Source organism: Ailuropoda melanoleuca, chromosome 15 (assembly GCF_002007445.2).
Source record: "Ailuropoda melanoleuca isolate Jingjing chromosome 15, ASM200744v2, whole genome shotgun sequence".
NCBI lineage: Eukaryota > Metazoa > Chordata > Mammalia > Carnivora > Ursidae > Ailuropoda > Ailuropoda melanoleuca.
In genome coordinates, this window is record NC_048232.1 from 65,726,774 (window position 1) to 65,745,146 (window position 18,373).

An 18,373-nucleotide genomic window follows, 5' to 3' on the forward strand; every position below is an offset into this window, starting at 1 on the left:
AGGGAATGTTGTGGGTGCTGGAACGCTTCCAGAGAAAATTTAATCCCAGGACATAGTCTGGTGGCTGTACCTGGCTTTCGGATGAAATCCGAACTCTTCAGTTTGTCCATTCAGATGCCCCTAATATATTTTTTAACAGTTGTATCTCTCAATATCAATCCTCTACAGTAGCCAGAATATCCTTCAATGTGTGCTAACTGGTATTTCTTTCTACATCTATTGCTAGTACAGCTAGATTGTACTCACTTGGGTGAAGTGGGTGGCTGGTCTTGTGCTTAGCTGTTCAAGGATTTTGTTGTTTAGTAATGGAATTATCTTTTCCTATTTATTTTGATTTTACCCAGCCTAGCTAAATGACTTATTTCTCATGAAGACCTGAAGTTCCCAGTGTCCCATAGAAATCCTCCTCTTAGTAAGACCTTCAGCATTTATTACCTATCTTAAGTACCTGTTCGTTTAATAAAGTGTTTGTTGTAGTAGTCTCATTGTTAAATACTTTAAAAAGTGAGACAACTTATGGATAGGGACCCACTCACATTTTTGTTTATCCTTTAGTTGCTAGCATGGAGAAGGTGTAATGGATATTTTGTTGAGGACAATGCTACTTAGATGTGGGGGATTTTTCTTTGTCATTAAATAAATTCTGTTATGTTCACAATAATGTTTCTGTTTTTGTTTCCCAAATACTTATCAGTCACGAAAGGACTTGCGTGTTCTCCAGTATCCTTATAACATATTCTAGTCGGAAACTATCTTTATTAGATTTGATTTATGTTATATATTTGATCAGCAGGGCAACAGGAACCTGATAAAGAATCAGGAGCCTCAGTTGATGAGGTAGCAAGACAATTGGAAAGACAAGCATTCGAAGAGAAAGAAAGAGATGATGATGATGAAGGTAAATGGTAAATTTGGTTTTTGTGGTTGGAAAAGCAAGAAAATATGTCATTCTTTAAACAAAATCAACTTATTTGTCCATATAGTTTGTGGTTCTCTGATGTTTTGATTAATTAACATTAAAGCCTCAATGTCACAAATAAAAAGGAAAAGGTATTTGTTAGCAATTCTTAAAAAGTTGGATAGGTTGAATTACAAATTACACCGATCTCAACTTTTTAAAAATATACTTGGTAAAATGCCAAATAGGGGGTATTAAGATGAAATTGAAGAACTTCTGGGCATCTGGGTGGCTCAGTTGGTTAAGCATCTGCCTTTAGCTAGGGTCATGATCCCAGGGTCCTGTGATCTAGCCCTGCACAGCATCTGCTCCCTGTTCAGCAGGGAGCCTGCTTCTCCCACTCCCTCTGCCGCTCCTGCTGCTTGTACTCTCTCACTCTCACTCTCTCTCAAATAAATAAGTAAAATCTTAAAAAAAAAAAAAAAAAAAAAAGGAAATTGAAGGGTTGTTTATTTAACTAACATTTATTGAACAACTAATACATACAGGGCACTGTCCTAGGATACTTTCACAAGTGTTCTCATTTTACCTTCACAAAATCTAGCAAAGTAGGTGCTCTTCTCAGGAAATGATAGTTATTATGTCATTTGCCCAGTGTGACACAACTAGTATGTGTAGAGTGGAGCCAAAGTTTCAAACCTAGAACCTGATTTCAAGTCTGTTCATTTTACGAAAGTTCCCTCTCTTTATTCTCAAGGAGTGTATTGGAGTCCTTCTAAACTCTTATAAATTCCCTGACCCTAGCTGCTTGTAGTATATTGGTCCTATAAGATTTCTTAAAGATAGTAATTCTTGAAATTCTAGAAATTGATGCTATCAGTAATACAGTGGAGGGAATAATTTGCTCATTATTCTACAGCCTCTTTTGGTAGAAGGGGAGATGGTTCTTTCCCATTCCCAATTATCTATTGTTTCGACCTACTGCTCTTCCTTAAGCACTGCCAACTTGGGCTTATGTCCTCCAATCCGTAGCAAAAACTACCTGCTATACTTTAATTGTCATGTTAGGATAATGCAGAGTAGTTGTTTTTCTTTTAGAAACATAAGCTCTCTGCCTTCAAGGAGCTTAGAGTCAAAATTTGGTGGAAAAAGTGCCAAGGCTCAAAAGAGAACAGTTAGTTTTTCCTTAAGCAAGCCTCTTGTCCATTTTACCTTGGTTTGTGCTTCAAATAATGAACATATTTTGAGCTCTTAGCAAGAAAGGGGCTCTTAGCAAGAGATTCAAGGTTATATAATAGATTGCTGTAGACCTACTGTGTAGAGTATTACAATGTTAATCTTGAGCGTTCCTTGTTCTATTGCTCCTCTATAAAGTTGTGTGAATTTCTTGACATTGAAGGAGAAAATTTTGTCAGATTGGAAATCATCAATGTTTTCAAGATGATTTTAGGACTGTTAATTTTCTCCAATTGAGTTATTTTCCTAATTTGCTTCAAAAATCCGTACCAATCACTACTACTACTCTGTTATGAGAGTTCTTTGAGAAGATGGACAGTTAGTATTTCAGAATCTTTGTTCTAAAGGAAAACTGGTGGTGGGGTGGAGGGACAAGACAAAGGGGAAAGATATACCAGTACCTGCAATAAAGTTTATTTTATTTATTTATTTATTTATTTTTGCAATAAAGTTTATTGAAATTTGGAGGTGGAATTGTGGGCTGAGTGCTGAAGGAACGCTCTTTGGAAGGAATGGGACTTGAATAAAACCAAGCAGAAGAGACCATTTTGGGGCAGGACAATGCTGAAAGTGTTGTAAATAGTGCAAACTGGCCATATGAGATGATTTGTTGAAGGAGCCTTGGAGCATTTGTAAAAGAAAGTTATAGGGTGACTAATATAACTAACTAACTAAATAAATAAATAAATAAAAGTTATAGGGGTGCCTGGCTGGCTCAGTTGGTAGAGCATGTGACTCTTGGCTTGGGGTCAGGAGTTCAAGCCCCACATTGGGCATAGAGTTTACTTAAAAAATAAAATATTTTTAAAAAAAGAATATTACAAAAAATAATTTAGTCCTTATATATATGCAGGGTTGTTAGAAAAGAGGAAACATCCAGGAAAGGCTTGGAGATCATTTTGGAGAGCACTTAACAGCCCAGGCATGTGGTAATGATGATTTAAATTGGTGGGGGGCACCTGGGTGGCTCAGTAGGTTGAGCTTCCAACTCTTGATTTCAGCTCAGGTCATGATCCCAGAGTCCTGAGATTGAGCCCCATGTTAGGCTTTGCTTCCGCCCGCCACCCTCCCCCCGCCCCGATACTGCACATGCCTGCTCGCTCGCTTGGTCGCTCTCTTTCAAATAAATAAATGGGTGGGCATAAATGAGAATGGAAGGGAAGGGTCCAATGGGATAGTGGTTGTGGAAGCAGAATTCAAAGGACTTAAAAGACTTTAAATTGGGAGAAGGAAGGAGAGGCATTAGTAGACTCTAGAGGTTTGAACTTGGGTGGCAAAATATTGGTGCTGTTCACTGAAATGGTGAAGTAGAGAGGGAGAGTGGGTTAAGAGATTGGGTGGAGGGGGGTGTAGGCAAAGAGGAAGGTATTGAGTTAATTTTAGATGTGTTTAATTTGAAACTGCAGTATTGGTATGAAAAGTTAATCCTGTGGGCATTTGGCAATGTGCTAGAAGTAATTCAGTAAAGTTTTAAATCAGATTTGTTAAGGTATAAATTGCCCAGGACTATTTTCACTATTTTCTTTTTTTTTTTTTTTTTTTTTTTTTTTTTTTTTTTTTTAAAGATTTTATTTATTTACTCAACAGAGATAGAGACAGCCAGCGAGAGAGGGAACACAAGCAGGGGGAGTGGGAGAGGAAGAAGCAGGCTCATAGCATAGGAGCCTGATGTGGGGCTCGATCCCACAACGCCGGGATCACGCCCTGAGCCGAAGGCAGACGCTCAACCGCTGTGCCACCCAGGCGCCCCTATTTTCACTATTTTCAAAAAATAAACTTTATGTTTTGAAACAGTTTTACTTAGGTTTACAGCAAAATTAAGCAGAAGGTACAGAGATTCCCATTTACTCCCTACCACCGCACATGCATACCCTCTCCATTATCAGCATCCCCCACTGGAGTGGTACATTTGTGCCAATGGATGAACCTACTTTGACGCATCATTGTTATTAAAAGTCCATAGTTTATATTAGGTTTATTCATGATATTGTACTTTCTATGTATTCACCCTTGTAAGTATATAGTTCGGTGAGTTTTGACAAATGTATGCATTTGTGTAACCACAACCAAGATACAGACCATTGTCGTTTCACATTTACATCTCCACAAAAAAGCTCCTTTTACCCTTTTGTAGTCTATTCTCTTGCTCCACACCCCGATCCCTCACAACCATTGATACACTTTGTTATGTAGTTTTTTCTACAATATCATATAAATGGTACAAAGTCATATAAATGGAATTATTACAGTGTGCAGCTTTTTTTGGCTTGTTTCCCTTAGCGTGATACTTTTGAGAGTCATCCAGTTGCATGTGTATCAGTAATTCATTACATTTTATTGCTGAGTAGTATTCCAAATTTGTTTATCCACTTACTAGTTGATGGATATTCGGGTTGTTTCTAGTTTTTGTGCTATGAATAAATACATTTGCATACAAGTCTTTGTGTGGATGTGGGTTTTCATTTCACCTGGGTGAATACCTAGGAGGAACGTTGCTGGTCATATGGGAAGGGTATGTTTAATCTTGTAAGAAACTATCAAACTGTTTTTCAGAGTAGCTGTGTCATTTTGCTTTCCCATCAGCACTGGCTGAGAGTTCCAGGTCCTTTGTATCTCTTAAGCATTGGTATTGTTAATTTTTATATTAGCTTTTCTAACAGGTATGCAGTGGTATGTCATTGTGGTTTTAATTTGCATTTCCCTAATGACTGATGATGTTGAACATCTTTTCATGTTTTTGCCTTTCATATTTCTTTGGTGAAATGTTCATATCTTTTGTCCATTTTTCAGTTGGGTTACTGTATTGAGTTGTAGTGGTTCTTTATTCTTGATACATGTTCTTTATCTAATATATGTTTTACCAGTATTTTCTTTCATGCTGGTATTGTTTGCAGCGGAAAAGATTTTAATTTTGATAAAGCTCCATTTATTTTATTTTTTCATGGGTCATGTTTTTTGTGTGTTATGCAGAAAGTTAAATAATTGCTGTCTGTAGGGTCATGAAGATTTTTTTCTTATATTCAAGAAGTTTTATATATCCATTTAGAGTTAATTTTTGTATATAGTGCAAGAATTGAGATTCCTGTTTTTTCTTGCATATAGATGTCCAGTTTTTATTCAACAAATATTCATTGATTTGAGCATCCAAAAATAAATATGAACAGCCTCTGCCTGTTAAGAATATCCTGGGATGCTGTGAAAGAAAGGCTTATAAAAACGTAAATTGTGGCATGGTATAATGTATGGGAGTATAAGCATATATAGTTCAGTATTTGGATCCAGGCCCTACTATTATCCTGGCGCAAGAGTTCAATAAACAGTGGCTATTGTCCTATACTGAATATAGACCTTGAACATTGGATAAAGTAACTAGCCTCAGAAGAATGATTGAATATCAAAGGAAGAGCTTCATCTTATCTCCTTTTAAAGAACAGACCATGGTAGAGAGAGGCTAAATAATTTGCCCACGGTCATACAGTTGGTAGGATTTTTAGTGTGTATTTAAAACTGGTCGGGGTGCCTGGGTGGCTCAGTCCGTTAAGCGACTGCCTCAGCTCAGGTCAAAATCCTAGGGTCTTGGGATTGAGCCCTGCTTTGGCCTCCCTGCTCAGTGGAGAACCTGCTTCTCCCTCTGCCTGCTGCTCCCCCACTTGTGTTTTCTCTCTCTCTCTCTCTGTCAAATAAATAAAATCTTTAAAAAAAAAACACCTCATTATACATTTTTTTTTTTAAGATTTTGTTTATTTGAGAGAGAGAGAGCAGTTGCACTCATCTGCACAAGGCCGGGGGGGGGGTGGGCAGAGGGAGTGGGAGAAGCAGACTCCCCACTGAGCAGGGAGCCTGATGTGGGGCTCATTCTCAGGACCCTGAGATCATGACCTGAGCTGAAGGCAGACGCTTAACCGACTGAGCACCCAGGTGCCCCTAAAACTGGTTATACATCTTTAAACGTTTGTTTTAGGTTGAGTCTAGTGTATGTAGCAGTATGCTAGGCATTGAATATTCTTCCAGAGTAAAGACTATCTTGTTTGCTATTCTGTCCCTATTACTTGGCACTTAAGAACTCTCTCTCAAAAAATAATAATAATAATAATGATAAAGAAATTTGTCAAATATTGGCATTTTCCTATCACTCAGTCCATTAAAGCCCTATATCATGTTACTTCCCTCTTTGCTAAACTGCTATTTCCTGTTTCTCATTTAGGTGAAAAAAAAGCAGGATAAAATAAACTAAAAGAACATTCATTTGTTGAATAGAGTGAATATTTATCACATGCTTAGCCCTGTGTCTTAATTTAGGAAATGGTATGTAATCTTTAAGGAGCTCACAGACAAATAGGGGTTATTGTAAGCCCCTAATCATTTTGCAAAAAGAAAAAAAGTTGCAGTTTTGTGTGATAATTAGAATATAGGGGTGAGAAATTTTCATTTATGGCTCCTTCTTATCAATCTGGGAGTAAAAAGGGAGGAGCTCTTTGAGCAGAATATGTAAGCAGTCATTTGACATTGTTTTATGGGTGTGAATTTCATAATCTAAAATTACTGATGCTAGCCATGAGTTACTGCCACTATGTGAAACATTTAAAAGACTATATGGTAAACATACTATTAAACCGTCAACTTCTAATTGTCTGCCACAGCTTCGTATTCATCCCTGTTTCATAGCAGTGTGATTTGTGGGTAGGTTGGTGTATTTCATGATTGTTGAAATTTATTGAGCAGTGTTTTTAGACATTCAGACACTTCAGTCTTTTTTTGATACCTTTATTTAAAATGTTTTAAGTCACTATTTATTTAATCTTGGCCATAGTAGCATTCTTTATCTTTTCTCCAAGTTCAGGAGTATGGCATGGACTTCATGAAAGATTGTTACAAAAACTGACAGGCAGGGGCGCCTGGCTGGCTCAGTCAGTTAAGCATCTGACCTCGGCTCAGGTCATGGTCTCGGAGTCCTGGAATCATCCCCGCATCTGGCTCCATCTGGCAGGGAGTCTTCTTGTCCTTCACCCTCTACCTCTCCCCCCACTCATGCTCTGTCTCTTGCTCAAATAAACAAATAGAATCTTAAAAAAACAAAGAAACCTGACATACACATACTGGTTATTTTGGGTACTGTTTTGCCAACTTTGGTTTGAACTCATGACACTGAGAGCAAGACCTCAGCTGAGATCAAGAGTTGGACACTTAACTAAGTCACCCAGGTGCCCCTTGCAAACTACCTTTTGAAATTGTTCTTAATCCCCATTTTTGGCCATCAGGTTCTTTTTCTTTTTTTTTTTAAGATTTTATTTATTTATTTGACAGAGAGAGAGACAGCCAGCGAGAGAGGGAACACAAGCAGGGGGAGTGGGAGAGGAAGAAGCAGGCTCCCAGCGGAGGAGCCTGATGTGGGGCTCGATCCCAGGACTCTGGGATCACACCCTGAGCCGAGGCAAGATGCTTAACGACTGAGCCACCCAGGCGCCCCTTGGCCATCAGGTTCTTTTGAGAATCTGAGAACTGTGAACCTAGGAAAAGTATATCTGCCCTCTGATTTTTACATACAATTTGATCCAGGAGGACAACTCTTTTTCTCTAATAATAACTATGCAGGAAAAGATATTTTAAAATATGACACCCCAAATACTCCTCCCTGGATTAGTAATTAGATGACATATTCTTGGTCTGGTTCTTCCATTTACTAGTTGGGATTTTCTTGGGCATGTCCCTTAAACATTCCTTGTTTTACCTCATAAAGTTGCTTTGAGGATCACTGAGGTCGTGAAATAAAAATGTTAAACCATAAAGCATATGTAAGGAAACTAGTATTATTTTAGGTAAAGTCACACAGTTGTTATTATTGGTATTAAACTAATACTAGTTCTTTTTCCTAGCTTTTGAAAAAGAGTGTTAATACTTTTATTCTTAAGAATATCTTATTCAACAATTCTTTTATTAGAGTAAGTCAAAATAAAGTTTCCGTAGTGCTTTTGATTACCCAAATCAAATTCTGATACATTAGCCATATTCAAAATTCTTTTCTAAGAATATTGGGTCAGTTTTAGTATATCCTATTTAAGACGCTTTGTGTGTGTGTGCTTGTCTGCTTGTGCTTGCTTTGTTACTCTGCTTATGAGGATTAAATAAATATGTGCTTGAAATGGTCTTTCCCTAGATGGTGATGGGGATGGAGATGGAGCAACTGGAAAGAAGAAGAAAAAGAAGAAGAAGAAGAGAGGACGTTAGTGTTTTAAGTTGATCTTACCTGACAAAAAATGTTTATTAATCAGCAGGTTTGAAGAGTAGGTTTGAAGTTGCTTAAGATCCCATTGTATCAAGGGAATAAATTTAGGCTTGCTAGAGGTAGAATTTAGTGAAACTCACAACTTTTTTCATTTAACAATGTTGGTATTTTCTTTACCTATTATTGAGCTAAGGGATGTTAATAATAATAAGTTGGTTGCATTTTACTACAATTTAGGAATGAATTTATAATTTAAAACTTGAATAATACAAATAACAATTCTGTCAGGCGTGAGTAAAGGGGTACCACTGTGTGTAATAGGTTAAACATAGTTTGCAGATCACCTGCCAGCTTTGAAATTATGAGTCTTGATAAATTTTAAATGAGAAGTACCATTATTTAAAATTTGTGCATATGGTTAAATTTTATTAATAACATTGTACTGTTTTGTATTTACTTAAAATATGATCCTGCTTGTGTTTTGTTTCTATAAATGGCAAACCAGACCTCTTCAGGGACCTGAAATTCTATTAGGGAGACCAGAGGGAGATTGTATACTATTGGGGAAGGTTGGGTTGAGAATCAGAGCAAGTTCCAGTCTTGGATGCCCTTTGGGCTATTAGGGACCACTGAGTATCTGGTTATACCTTCCTTTAATTCTTTCAGGCTAAAATTTTATGAATCGGAATATTGGGTTTGACTTATTTTTTATCTCTATGTTAAGAGAAATACTTAAATATTTCTTAAGAAAGCTTTGGCTCTACCAGCAATTTTCTTGAAGTGTCTCCAGTTAAGGATGGGATAGCCTTCTTTCTATTCAGGCATCTGCTTTTATATCCTTCTAGTCACAGGATGTCAGTTCAGTCCCTAGCATAGTCTGTATTTAATGTGCACAGGTTGCCTGTGTTCTAGGAATCTTCCAGGGGTTGTGATGTCATGTTCCTTCCATTGAAAAATTGTTAAAAGTGTGCTCGTGAGACATGGTATTACCTGAGAATGGCTTGAGAGAGAACTATTTCTCCCAATACTCTTAAATTACTCCCTGATGAAGGTAGATAAGCAGGGAGGAATGTTAAGGGGCTACTTTATATTTGGCCTTGGTAAAATTCTTCCACTGACAGATGTTTTAGTATGATGCCATCACCTCTTATCGTGCTTCCTCTGAGGATGTTGTTGAACTTACTGTTCATTATATTTCTTTATGAGTACTCTCAAGAGACAGTCTTTTGTCTGGTCTTGGTATCAAGAATAATTGTGTTTTTCCTTAGTACTTAATGTGCTTATCTCATAAACATGACCCATGCAAATAACCTAGCCTTTTTTTTTTTTTTTAATATTGGCTACTAGAGGGCTTAGAGCCAAATCTGTGGTTTTGTATTGACAGTATTTCAGGTTCTGTTTTATGTTCTTTCCATGTTTTGATTTTTGTTCTCTAATTTACTGTCTCTTATTTGTGTATTTTAGATATCCTTGTAGGCTATCATAAATCACTTCTGGAATAAACCAAATAATGTAATTATGGACTGTTCACTGCCCTCATTTTCCTCATCTATAAAGTGAGAGAATTATATATGATAGTTAATAACTGCGTACAGATTGTTAAATTATGCATAGTTGTAGATAATAACTTGGACATAGTACATTATAATTTTCAAAGGTTATTCAAGATTTCATCTGGTTCTTCATTTTGTAGATGAGGTAACTGAGGCTTGGCACATCTAGTCATTTGTCCAAGTCACAGTTAATAAAAGTTAAGGCTAGATTTCACATTTTCATATTTTGAGTACAAGTTTTTTTCTCTGATGATCTGAGTCTTTTATTTTGTCTTAATAATTTATGGACAGTATAAAAGGCATCTTTATCAGAATTGTAGATGAGATAAAGCTGAGGGCTATGTGATAATACTTCGCTTGATAAAACTCAAGATTTCGAAAGATCAGGAAAACTGAGAAATAGGCTTGTATTAACAAGCTGAAATTTACTAGACATTTATGAAGTTAGTACAGGGTGAGAGGATCTGAGGATTTTGAGTGCTAGTATAATGTGAGCCAAAAAACAGGGAGTCTTAACTATTTAATAGCTGTTAGGATTTTTGGAATCAGTAGTGTAGTCTTACACTAATTATACCTTATTTGGACTATTAATTTAAATTAATTCTAATACCAGCTTGTAAGGAACACTGACAAGTTCAAGGTGGGCAAGTAGGGATGAAAGTGTTAAGAACCATATCCCTTAAAAAGTGGTTTCTCATCATAGACAGGAAGGAATAGGTAGAAATGAAAAGTAAAATTTTTTCAACTGTGGAAGAATAAAGCTAGAAGTAACATGAAAGTAACAGGGAGAGAGATTAGTATAGGAGGGGCTTTCTAATAGTTACAATTCTTTCAAAATGAATGGATTTTCACTTAAGCGACTGCATTATTAGGAGCTCACTGCTATCTGTCAGGGACATTGTGGGATTCCTAGATTCGTGTAAAGCAAAATTAGATGATCTCTAAGATCTTTTTTGATTTTGAATTCTTAATGTTCCCTCTTAGGGAGGGAACAGTGTTTCCCAAGTTTATATTTGCCCATAGAACACTTTTAAACATTATGTAAAGACAGATAAACATTTGGTGCTCATGAGATACTGAGTGTTTGAATTAAAAGAAGGAACCAAAACATGGTTCCATAGATAAATGATTCATCTCAATAAATGGTTATACTTTTATTTATATGGTTCTTTTCTTTCTCCATTGCAGAACAAAGAACACATAGGTGTTAAAATTTAAGGCACACGAAATCCATAAAACCAGTTGTAATCAAAAGGAAACCACATATTTCACCTCATTAGTTGAAATGCTGCAGATATATATCGAATGTCCTCTATCACTGCATAAATTAATACACCACTTCCTGGCATTTTTTGGAAACAGCATTCATTACTGAAAGGCAGTTCTTCATATAATAAGAACTCTATAACTAGTTCTTATGTATTTAAAAAAAGTTTTTAGAAGACAAATCTCCAGATACTTTTAAAAATCATCTTGGAACACTGGTGTCTTTTAGAATACAGTTTGGGAAATAATGTCCTTAAGACATATGCTAAGGACTATAACTTTTTTTTTTTTTAAGTATCTGGAACTTTGTATATGGCTACCTGAATTCTTTTAGCATTGGGTATGTATGCCTATTATACCCTTGAAATAAGTTTTTTACTTATTTTATTAATACATAATAGCTTTATATTTTTACCTCATTGCTATGGGGATTCATTCATACTTTCTTGTTGCTTCTTTGATTTTTACTTGTGAAAATCAACCTCTATATGCTATTCCATTTCCAGTATAGTAAATGAAGACAAAAATATTAGAAACGTGCTTTCTGCCAAGGCATATACTGTTTAAATATATAATGGAATTCTAAGGAGATAAATATTTCTATTCTCAAGCAACAGTAAATTGGAGAGGAGGTGGCCAGCATGGTGAAATATTTTGTTTTTAACTATAAGGCTGTCATAGCAAGGAGGTTCCTTAAAATTAGGACATACAACAACCATTAGTAACTGAGAAAAACTGTAATGATAACTGCTTAATTTTATTTTTAACTTCAGACGTTAATGCTTTATTTGTATCTCACAGCAAAAGTTCAAACAGACCCTCCCTCAGTTCCAATATGTGACCTGTATCCTAACGGTGTATTTCCCAAAGGACAAGAATGCGAGTACCCACCCACACAAGATGGGTAAGAATCATAAAATAACTTCCAGTTTGACTTTTGAAAGTTGTAGCTTAGCAATAAAGCAGATTTGATTTTTTTCAGAACTTTGCTCCATTACCTTAATAAAAGCTTGTGAATTTGTTACAGAAAATACAGTAGAAGCCCTCTTATCCAAAATGATTGGGACCAGTAATAGTGCAGTTAATCAAAAAGTATGTTAAAGTGGGGATCACAAAACATAAATATCTTTATTGATAGAAGTTAACTTAAACATTTGTTTTTCATCAGTCTCAATTTATGGACATGGATTTGTATTGTACTCCACTTTTTTCTTCCCATAAGGTGTATCCATAATGCATTGTCTATAAATGTAATCCGTTTTGAGCTTCCGTGAAGAATAGAAGCTAAGTAATCTGAGGGCTGATACCTGGATGTTTACATTTTTTTCCTGAAACCATTTGCAGTTCTTACCTACACTTAATTTGACAGAAGTATTTTTTAATGACTTGCCTTTATTGAGACTTTTCTGAGTAGTCAATTTAGTTTCATTGGAAAAATTCTTTTTATGTACTATATAACTAAATTATATAATTATAGAAACAAGTGCAGATGATCTACACTGGTTTATAGACAAATCACCTGATTGTTGGAAGTGTTCTGAAAGGATACATTTCAGCTGGTCAGCAGACACTCATCGTGGCAGAAAGGAAGCTGGAATTCACTTGAATCCCAGCTCTAACGCTTAATTAGCTTTGTGACTTGGGCAAGTAATTTATCATGTCTTTGCTTTCATTTCTTCATCTATAAAATGAGCACTTCATAGGGTTGTGAGGAATAATACGTGTAAAGCACTAATGAGAGTAACAGACCGTCAGCCCCTCGTATTCAGCATAAAATGGGCATTGGTTAGTATTTTACAGAGGGAATCAAGAGCATCAGTTAATCCAGTGGTTGCAATAGTTGGTTAAGAAAGCTTCTACTGTAGCCTCATTGCAATGACTTGTAAAGACATCATTGTTTTTCTTTAAACTTTTGTAAAGAACATGATGTATTTTAATCCCCCTCCTTCATTCCCAGTACTTTTAGGGAATAAGTACAAAGTTCTGAAATTGTATGTCATGAGCATCTTTTCTTTGAATTTGAATTCATCAATCACTATCCCTGTCTTAAAGCGTCTATTTTTGAAATGTCACAGACGTGTAATTTCACATTAATTAACTTAAATTTTCAGAGCACATATAAAATAATCAAATTTATCTTTAAATACAATCTTTTTATTATTATTATTATTTTATTATTTTTATTTTTTTGCTTGTTCCCTCTTCTTTCCCTTCCTTCCAGGCCTATGTAACCACCTAGCAGGTAGCCTTCCATATTTTTATATACTCATACATATGCGCGTCTGTGTCTGTTTATGTGAAGGGACCCTTTTGGTCTTGTTTTCCAAAATGGAATCATAGGCACACTTTCCTCACCTTTTCTCCTTCAGGACTATCTCTTGGAAGGCCCTCCAAGTTAGTCAGAATAGCAGTTATTCTTTTGAATGGCTTCATAATATTCCATAGTGTGATTATGCCATACTTTATTCCACCATTTTCTAATTGATGAGCCTTCATTTTGTCTCTGTTTTTTGCCATATTACAAACCATTCTGTAATAAACATTTCTAAGAATATACATACATATGTATGTATACGTGTGTGTGTGTGTGTGTGTTATGGCAGTTTTATTACGGGATAATTTTCCAGGAGTGGAATTGCTGAATCAGAGAATATATTAATACTTCAGTTTATGATTCCCAGACTGCTAATGATTTTGAGCATTTTTTGATTATTGACTTTGTTCTTTTGCTCTTCTAAAAGTTTTTAAATTTTGTATGCAGTATATGTTTACATTTTATATTTATGGGTTCCTAGCAGTGTCTCAGATTTTTTTTCAGACTCTTACTCTGTGTTTTATTACATCTTTAGTTAGTCTGGAATTTTTTTGTGTAGGATTGGGGGTGCTAATTTTATTTTCTTTTCAAACGGATAGCCAGTTGTGCTAGAATTATTAAATAATTAATGTTACTGAATTGAGTGACCACCTTTGCCATATACTGTATTCTCATATAATGGAACTATATTTTCATAATCAATAAATTTCTATTATTCTTCTGATCTATTTTTGTATTCCTATGCTAGTACTGTTTGGATCTGATTATCAGCAACTTTATAATATATATCGATAATTTGATAAGGCAAGTCTTTCTCTGCCATACACACCAAACACAGTTCTTTTTTATATTTAGCTATTCTCAGTCATGTAGTCTGAACACACATACCCACAGAAAAATGCTCTCTTTAGAAAGCTGATCAGAATTGCATTTATGTATTTGTTTCAGAAAATTGACAGTTGTATCACATTGTCTTGCCCATTGTCATAGTATGTTTTCCCACTTATTCTGTTTTATCTTCAGGTGGCTCCTATTGCTTTTTTGTTAAATTTATTCTTGTGTTTTATGGTTTTGTTACTGATGTGAACAAGATGTTTTTATACCTGTTTCCATTTCTATATGTTTGTTGCTAAAGTGGAAGAAAACCATTGGTTTTCTATACTTATTAGTAGATTGTTAATATTTTTTTAACCATGTGAATGTGGTAGAAAACTTGAAGTAATGTTTAATAGAAGAAAAATTGAGATTTTATAAAACTTAAAAACTACCTTTCACTCCTTACTGTCATTTTCTATTGCAAATTAAACATTATGGAGGTAGAATAACTCTTGTTTTTGAAACAACAGAGGAAGATATTAATTATATCTTATAATATTTTTTGGAGTAATACTTAAATATTGAAAGCAGTGTTGTATGCTGTGGAAAAATTTTAAAAAATATTGTGATTATGTTTGAGCTTTAGTAAGGTTTGGGTTTTTTTTGACATTCACATAATCAGTTTTGATTATTTGCAAATAGATCAGAATCAGTATTCTTACAGACTTGGTAAAGTATTAAATGCAGTTTTGTATCTGCCTTCATTTTTTTCTTTAAGTTTTCATTTAATTCCAGTTTTACAGTTTCAGGTGTACAACATAGTGCAAGTGCACTCCTTAATCCCCATCACCTGTTTCACCCATCCCCCACACCTCCCCCCCTCTGGTAACCATCTGTTTGTTCTCTACAGTTAAGAGTCTGTTTCTTGGTTTGCCTCTATCTTTTTTCCCCATTGTTTTTTTTTAATAAACTTACTAAAAATTGCATGAATTATCACAAAGAACTCACCTGTGTAACTACCACCCAGGTTGAGTACAATATTTTATTTAACTTTTTATTTTGAAATAATTCCATATTAAGAGTATAGTACAAAGAACTCCTGCATACCTTTCATTCAGGTCGTCTTTAACATTAGCCTCATCTATCGTTCTTTCTTCCAATGGAATATGACCATTATACATATACTGTATAATATACCAGTAAGATAACATTTTCTCCTTGCAAGATAGAAAGAAGGTAAATGTGGAAAATAATATATTGGTGAATCTGTATACATATTACTTTTTCTGAATTATTTGAGAGTAGTTTGTGTATTTTTTTTAAAGATTTTATTTATTTGAGAGAGAGCTTGAGCAGGGGCAAACAGAGAGTGAAAGGAAGAAGCAGACTCCCCACTCAGCACAGGGCCAGCCTGCCTAGATCACGACCTGAGCCAGTCAGAAGCTTAACGGACTGAGCCACCAGGTGCCCCAGTAGTTTGTGTATTTTTGGATGGAATACTAGACAAGTAGATAATTCAACATTGTTACACCTGAAGGCACGTGATTTTATCACTAGGATAAGGTATTGTCCAGTTTCTCTAGTGTGTCATTACTATCTTTTCCTCTTGTAATTAGTAATTTTCCTTTTTAAAAAAATTGACATTCTGTGTGCATTTCCTGTATCATTAAAATTTTTTTAAACCAATTTTGAATGATAATGCTATTCTCTTTTGTACTTAGCATGATTTTATTAGTGATTTCCCTATTTTTGAATATTTCCCTAGTTTTGAATTTTCAGGTTTTTACCATTAGAAAAAATTCCTTGGTGAATAGCTTAGTATATTAATCAGATCTGATTTTTCTCTTATTCTGGATCTCTAGAAGTAGAATGAAGAATTATTTTGAAATTCTTGATACCTATTTCTAAATTTAGTAGGCAGTTGTTTGGGACAGTTGTTCTATAAACAATACATATCCATTAATGAACAAGTAGGAAATACAGATAAGCAAAAAGAAAAAAATAAAAATCTTCTAAATTCTGCCTGTGAATTTTAAAACCACTATTGACATGCTGTTTCTTCCTCTATAGCCTCTGTATAAAGATGTGTATTATAAATACCTGGGAATGTTTTTCAAGATAGAACTGTACTACAAACAGCTTTACAACCCATTTTTAAATTTGTTTTCATGTTAGTGAAGAAATCAGTATTTTTATATGTCTCTATGTATGTATGTGTTTTTTTTTTTTTTTTGCTAGACCATTTAAAAATGTCTTTTTTTTTTTTTTTTTTAAGTTAAATCTCCAAGCCCAACATGGGGCTTGAACTCATGACCCCAAGATCAACAGTTGCATGTTCTACCAACTGAGCCAGCCGGGTGCCCCAAGTCTCTTTTGAGCCCTCACTTCTAAAATCTTCAAGCATCTGGGGCACCTGGGTAGCTCAGTTGTTAGGTGTCTGATTCTTGATCCCAGCTCAGGTTTTGTTTTGTTGTTGTTTTTTGTTTGTTTGTTTTTAAAATTTATTTAATCATTTCAGAGGGAGTGGGTGGGGACATAGGGAGAGGGAGAAGGAAAGAAGCAGACTCCCCTCTGAGAGCTGAATCTGTTGGGAATGGATCTGAGTCGTGAGTTTGAGCCCTGAGTTGGCTCCATGCTTGGCATGGAGCCTACTTAAGAAAACAAACTTCAGGCATCTCCCAAGAATTAGATGTTCTCCGAATTATCACATTTATATAACTTAACAGTAATTTTCCAGTATCATGTAAATACCTAGTTCATGTTTAGGATTTTTTTCCTATTATCCCCGAAACATCTCTTTAGCTATTTTTGCCCTCTAAACCACGATCTAGTCAAGGTTCATAGAGTGCTTATAGTTAGAATCCCCACCTTCTTCTCTATTGCACTGACTTTTTGGAGACCAGGTAGTTTAGAAAGTCTCATATTCTGGGATTTCTCTTATTATTTCCTTGTGGTATCATTAAACTTTAATCTCTATTCCTTTATTTTCTGTAAATTGGAAATAATTGTAAAGGGTTAGATTAGATTTAGATTAAGCACTTTGGCAGGAACATATAAGTGATATTATGTTCTTCATATTGTATCATAGTCTGTTGCATCAGATGTAAAGTCAGGTTTTTCTGTTTTTAGTTTTACTATATTTGATCACTTGTTTAATGTGGTAACAACCCACTGTTTCTTTTTTAAAAGTACTTTTTTCTTTTCGTAGTTTCCAAGTAATCTGTGGGGGTAGTTTGGTACCATTGGAATATCCTTAACTTCAACAACTTTTTACTTAATTATTTTAATATCTACCCATGCTTTATCATTTATTTCATTGGGGACTGCAAAATGGTAAATTTCTAATTCTCTTGTTCCTTCTACATTTACTAGCTGACCTATAAGAAGAATTTTCCTTTATCAGCTGGGTATCAATTAACTTCATCAATTAACTATAGTTTCTTATAGGCAGGCAGAGTTAAAAAACATGCTTTATTTTTCCCTTTTAAGTACCAGTTTTCAGAGGAAGGAATTGGTGTCATGTCTGCATGCATTCTTAATTATTTCTGGGTTAAAGATATGCATTTTTAATTTTTAATTTATTTTTATTTTCTTAAAGACATTTTTCAATGGTTTTTTAAATAAATGTGGCATATAGTGCTTTAAAAATACAAATATGGGGTGCCTGGGTGGCTCATCGTTAGGCATCTGCCTTCGGCTCAGGGCATGATCCCAGAGTCCTGGGCTTAGCCCCGCATCAGGCTCCCTCCTCTGCTGGGAGCCTGCTGCTTCCTCTCCCACTCCCGCTGCTTGTGTTCCCTCTCTCGCTGGCTGTCTCTCTCTCTGTCAAATAAATAAATAAAATGTTTTTAAAAATAAATAAATAAAATAAAAATACAAATATAACTAGCTTTTAAGTTATCTATGCAATGAGTTCAGAAACGTTCATGACTGAAATTAATAATTGGATTCCTTTGTATCCTTTTGGTTTTACTTATATTTTCTTCTTTTAATCTAGTAAAAATGAAATACTGAAAAGACTCAGATATATGAAAGAGGTGTGAATTTACATACTCTGTAAACACTTC

The 18,373-nt window shown here is 35.1% G+C and overlaps 1 protein-coding gene across 2 annotated transcripts in view; it reads left to right on the forward strand.

Moving 5' to 3' along the window:
• Positions 1–18,373, forward strand: part of METAP2 (methionyl aminopeptidase 2) — a 30,285-nt gene that overhangs the window by 1,261 nt on the left and 10,651 nt on the right. Inside the window, exons 2-4 of one of the 2 annotated variants that reach the window (XM_002919239.4) lie at positions 791–898; positions 8,289–8,354; positions 11,978–12,080. In XM_002919239.4, the coding sequence (XP_002919285.1) occupies positions 791–898; positions 8,289–8,354; positions 11,978–12,080 (277 nt within the window). The remainder of the gene's footprint in view (positions 1–790; positions 899–8,288; positions 8,355–11,977; positions 12,081–18,373) is intronic. The other variant, XM_011225007.3, reaches the window with a different exon arrangement.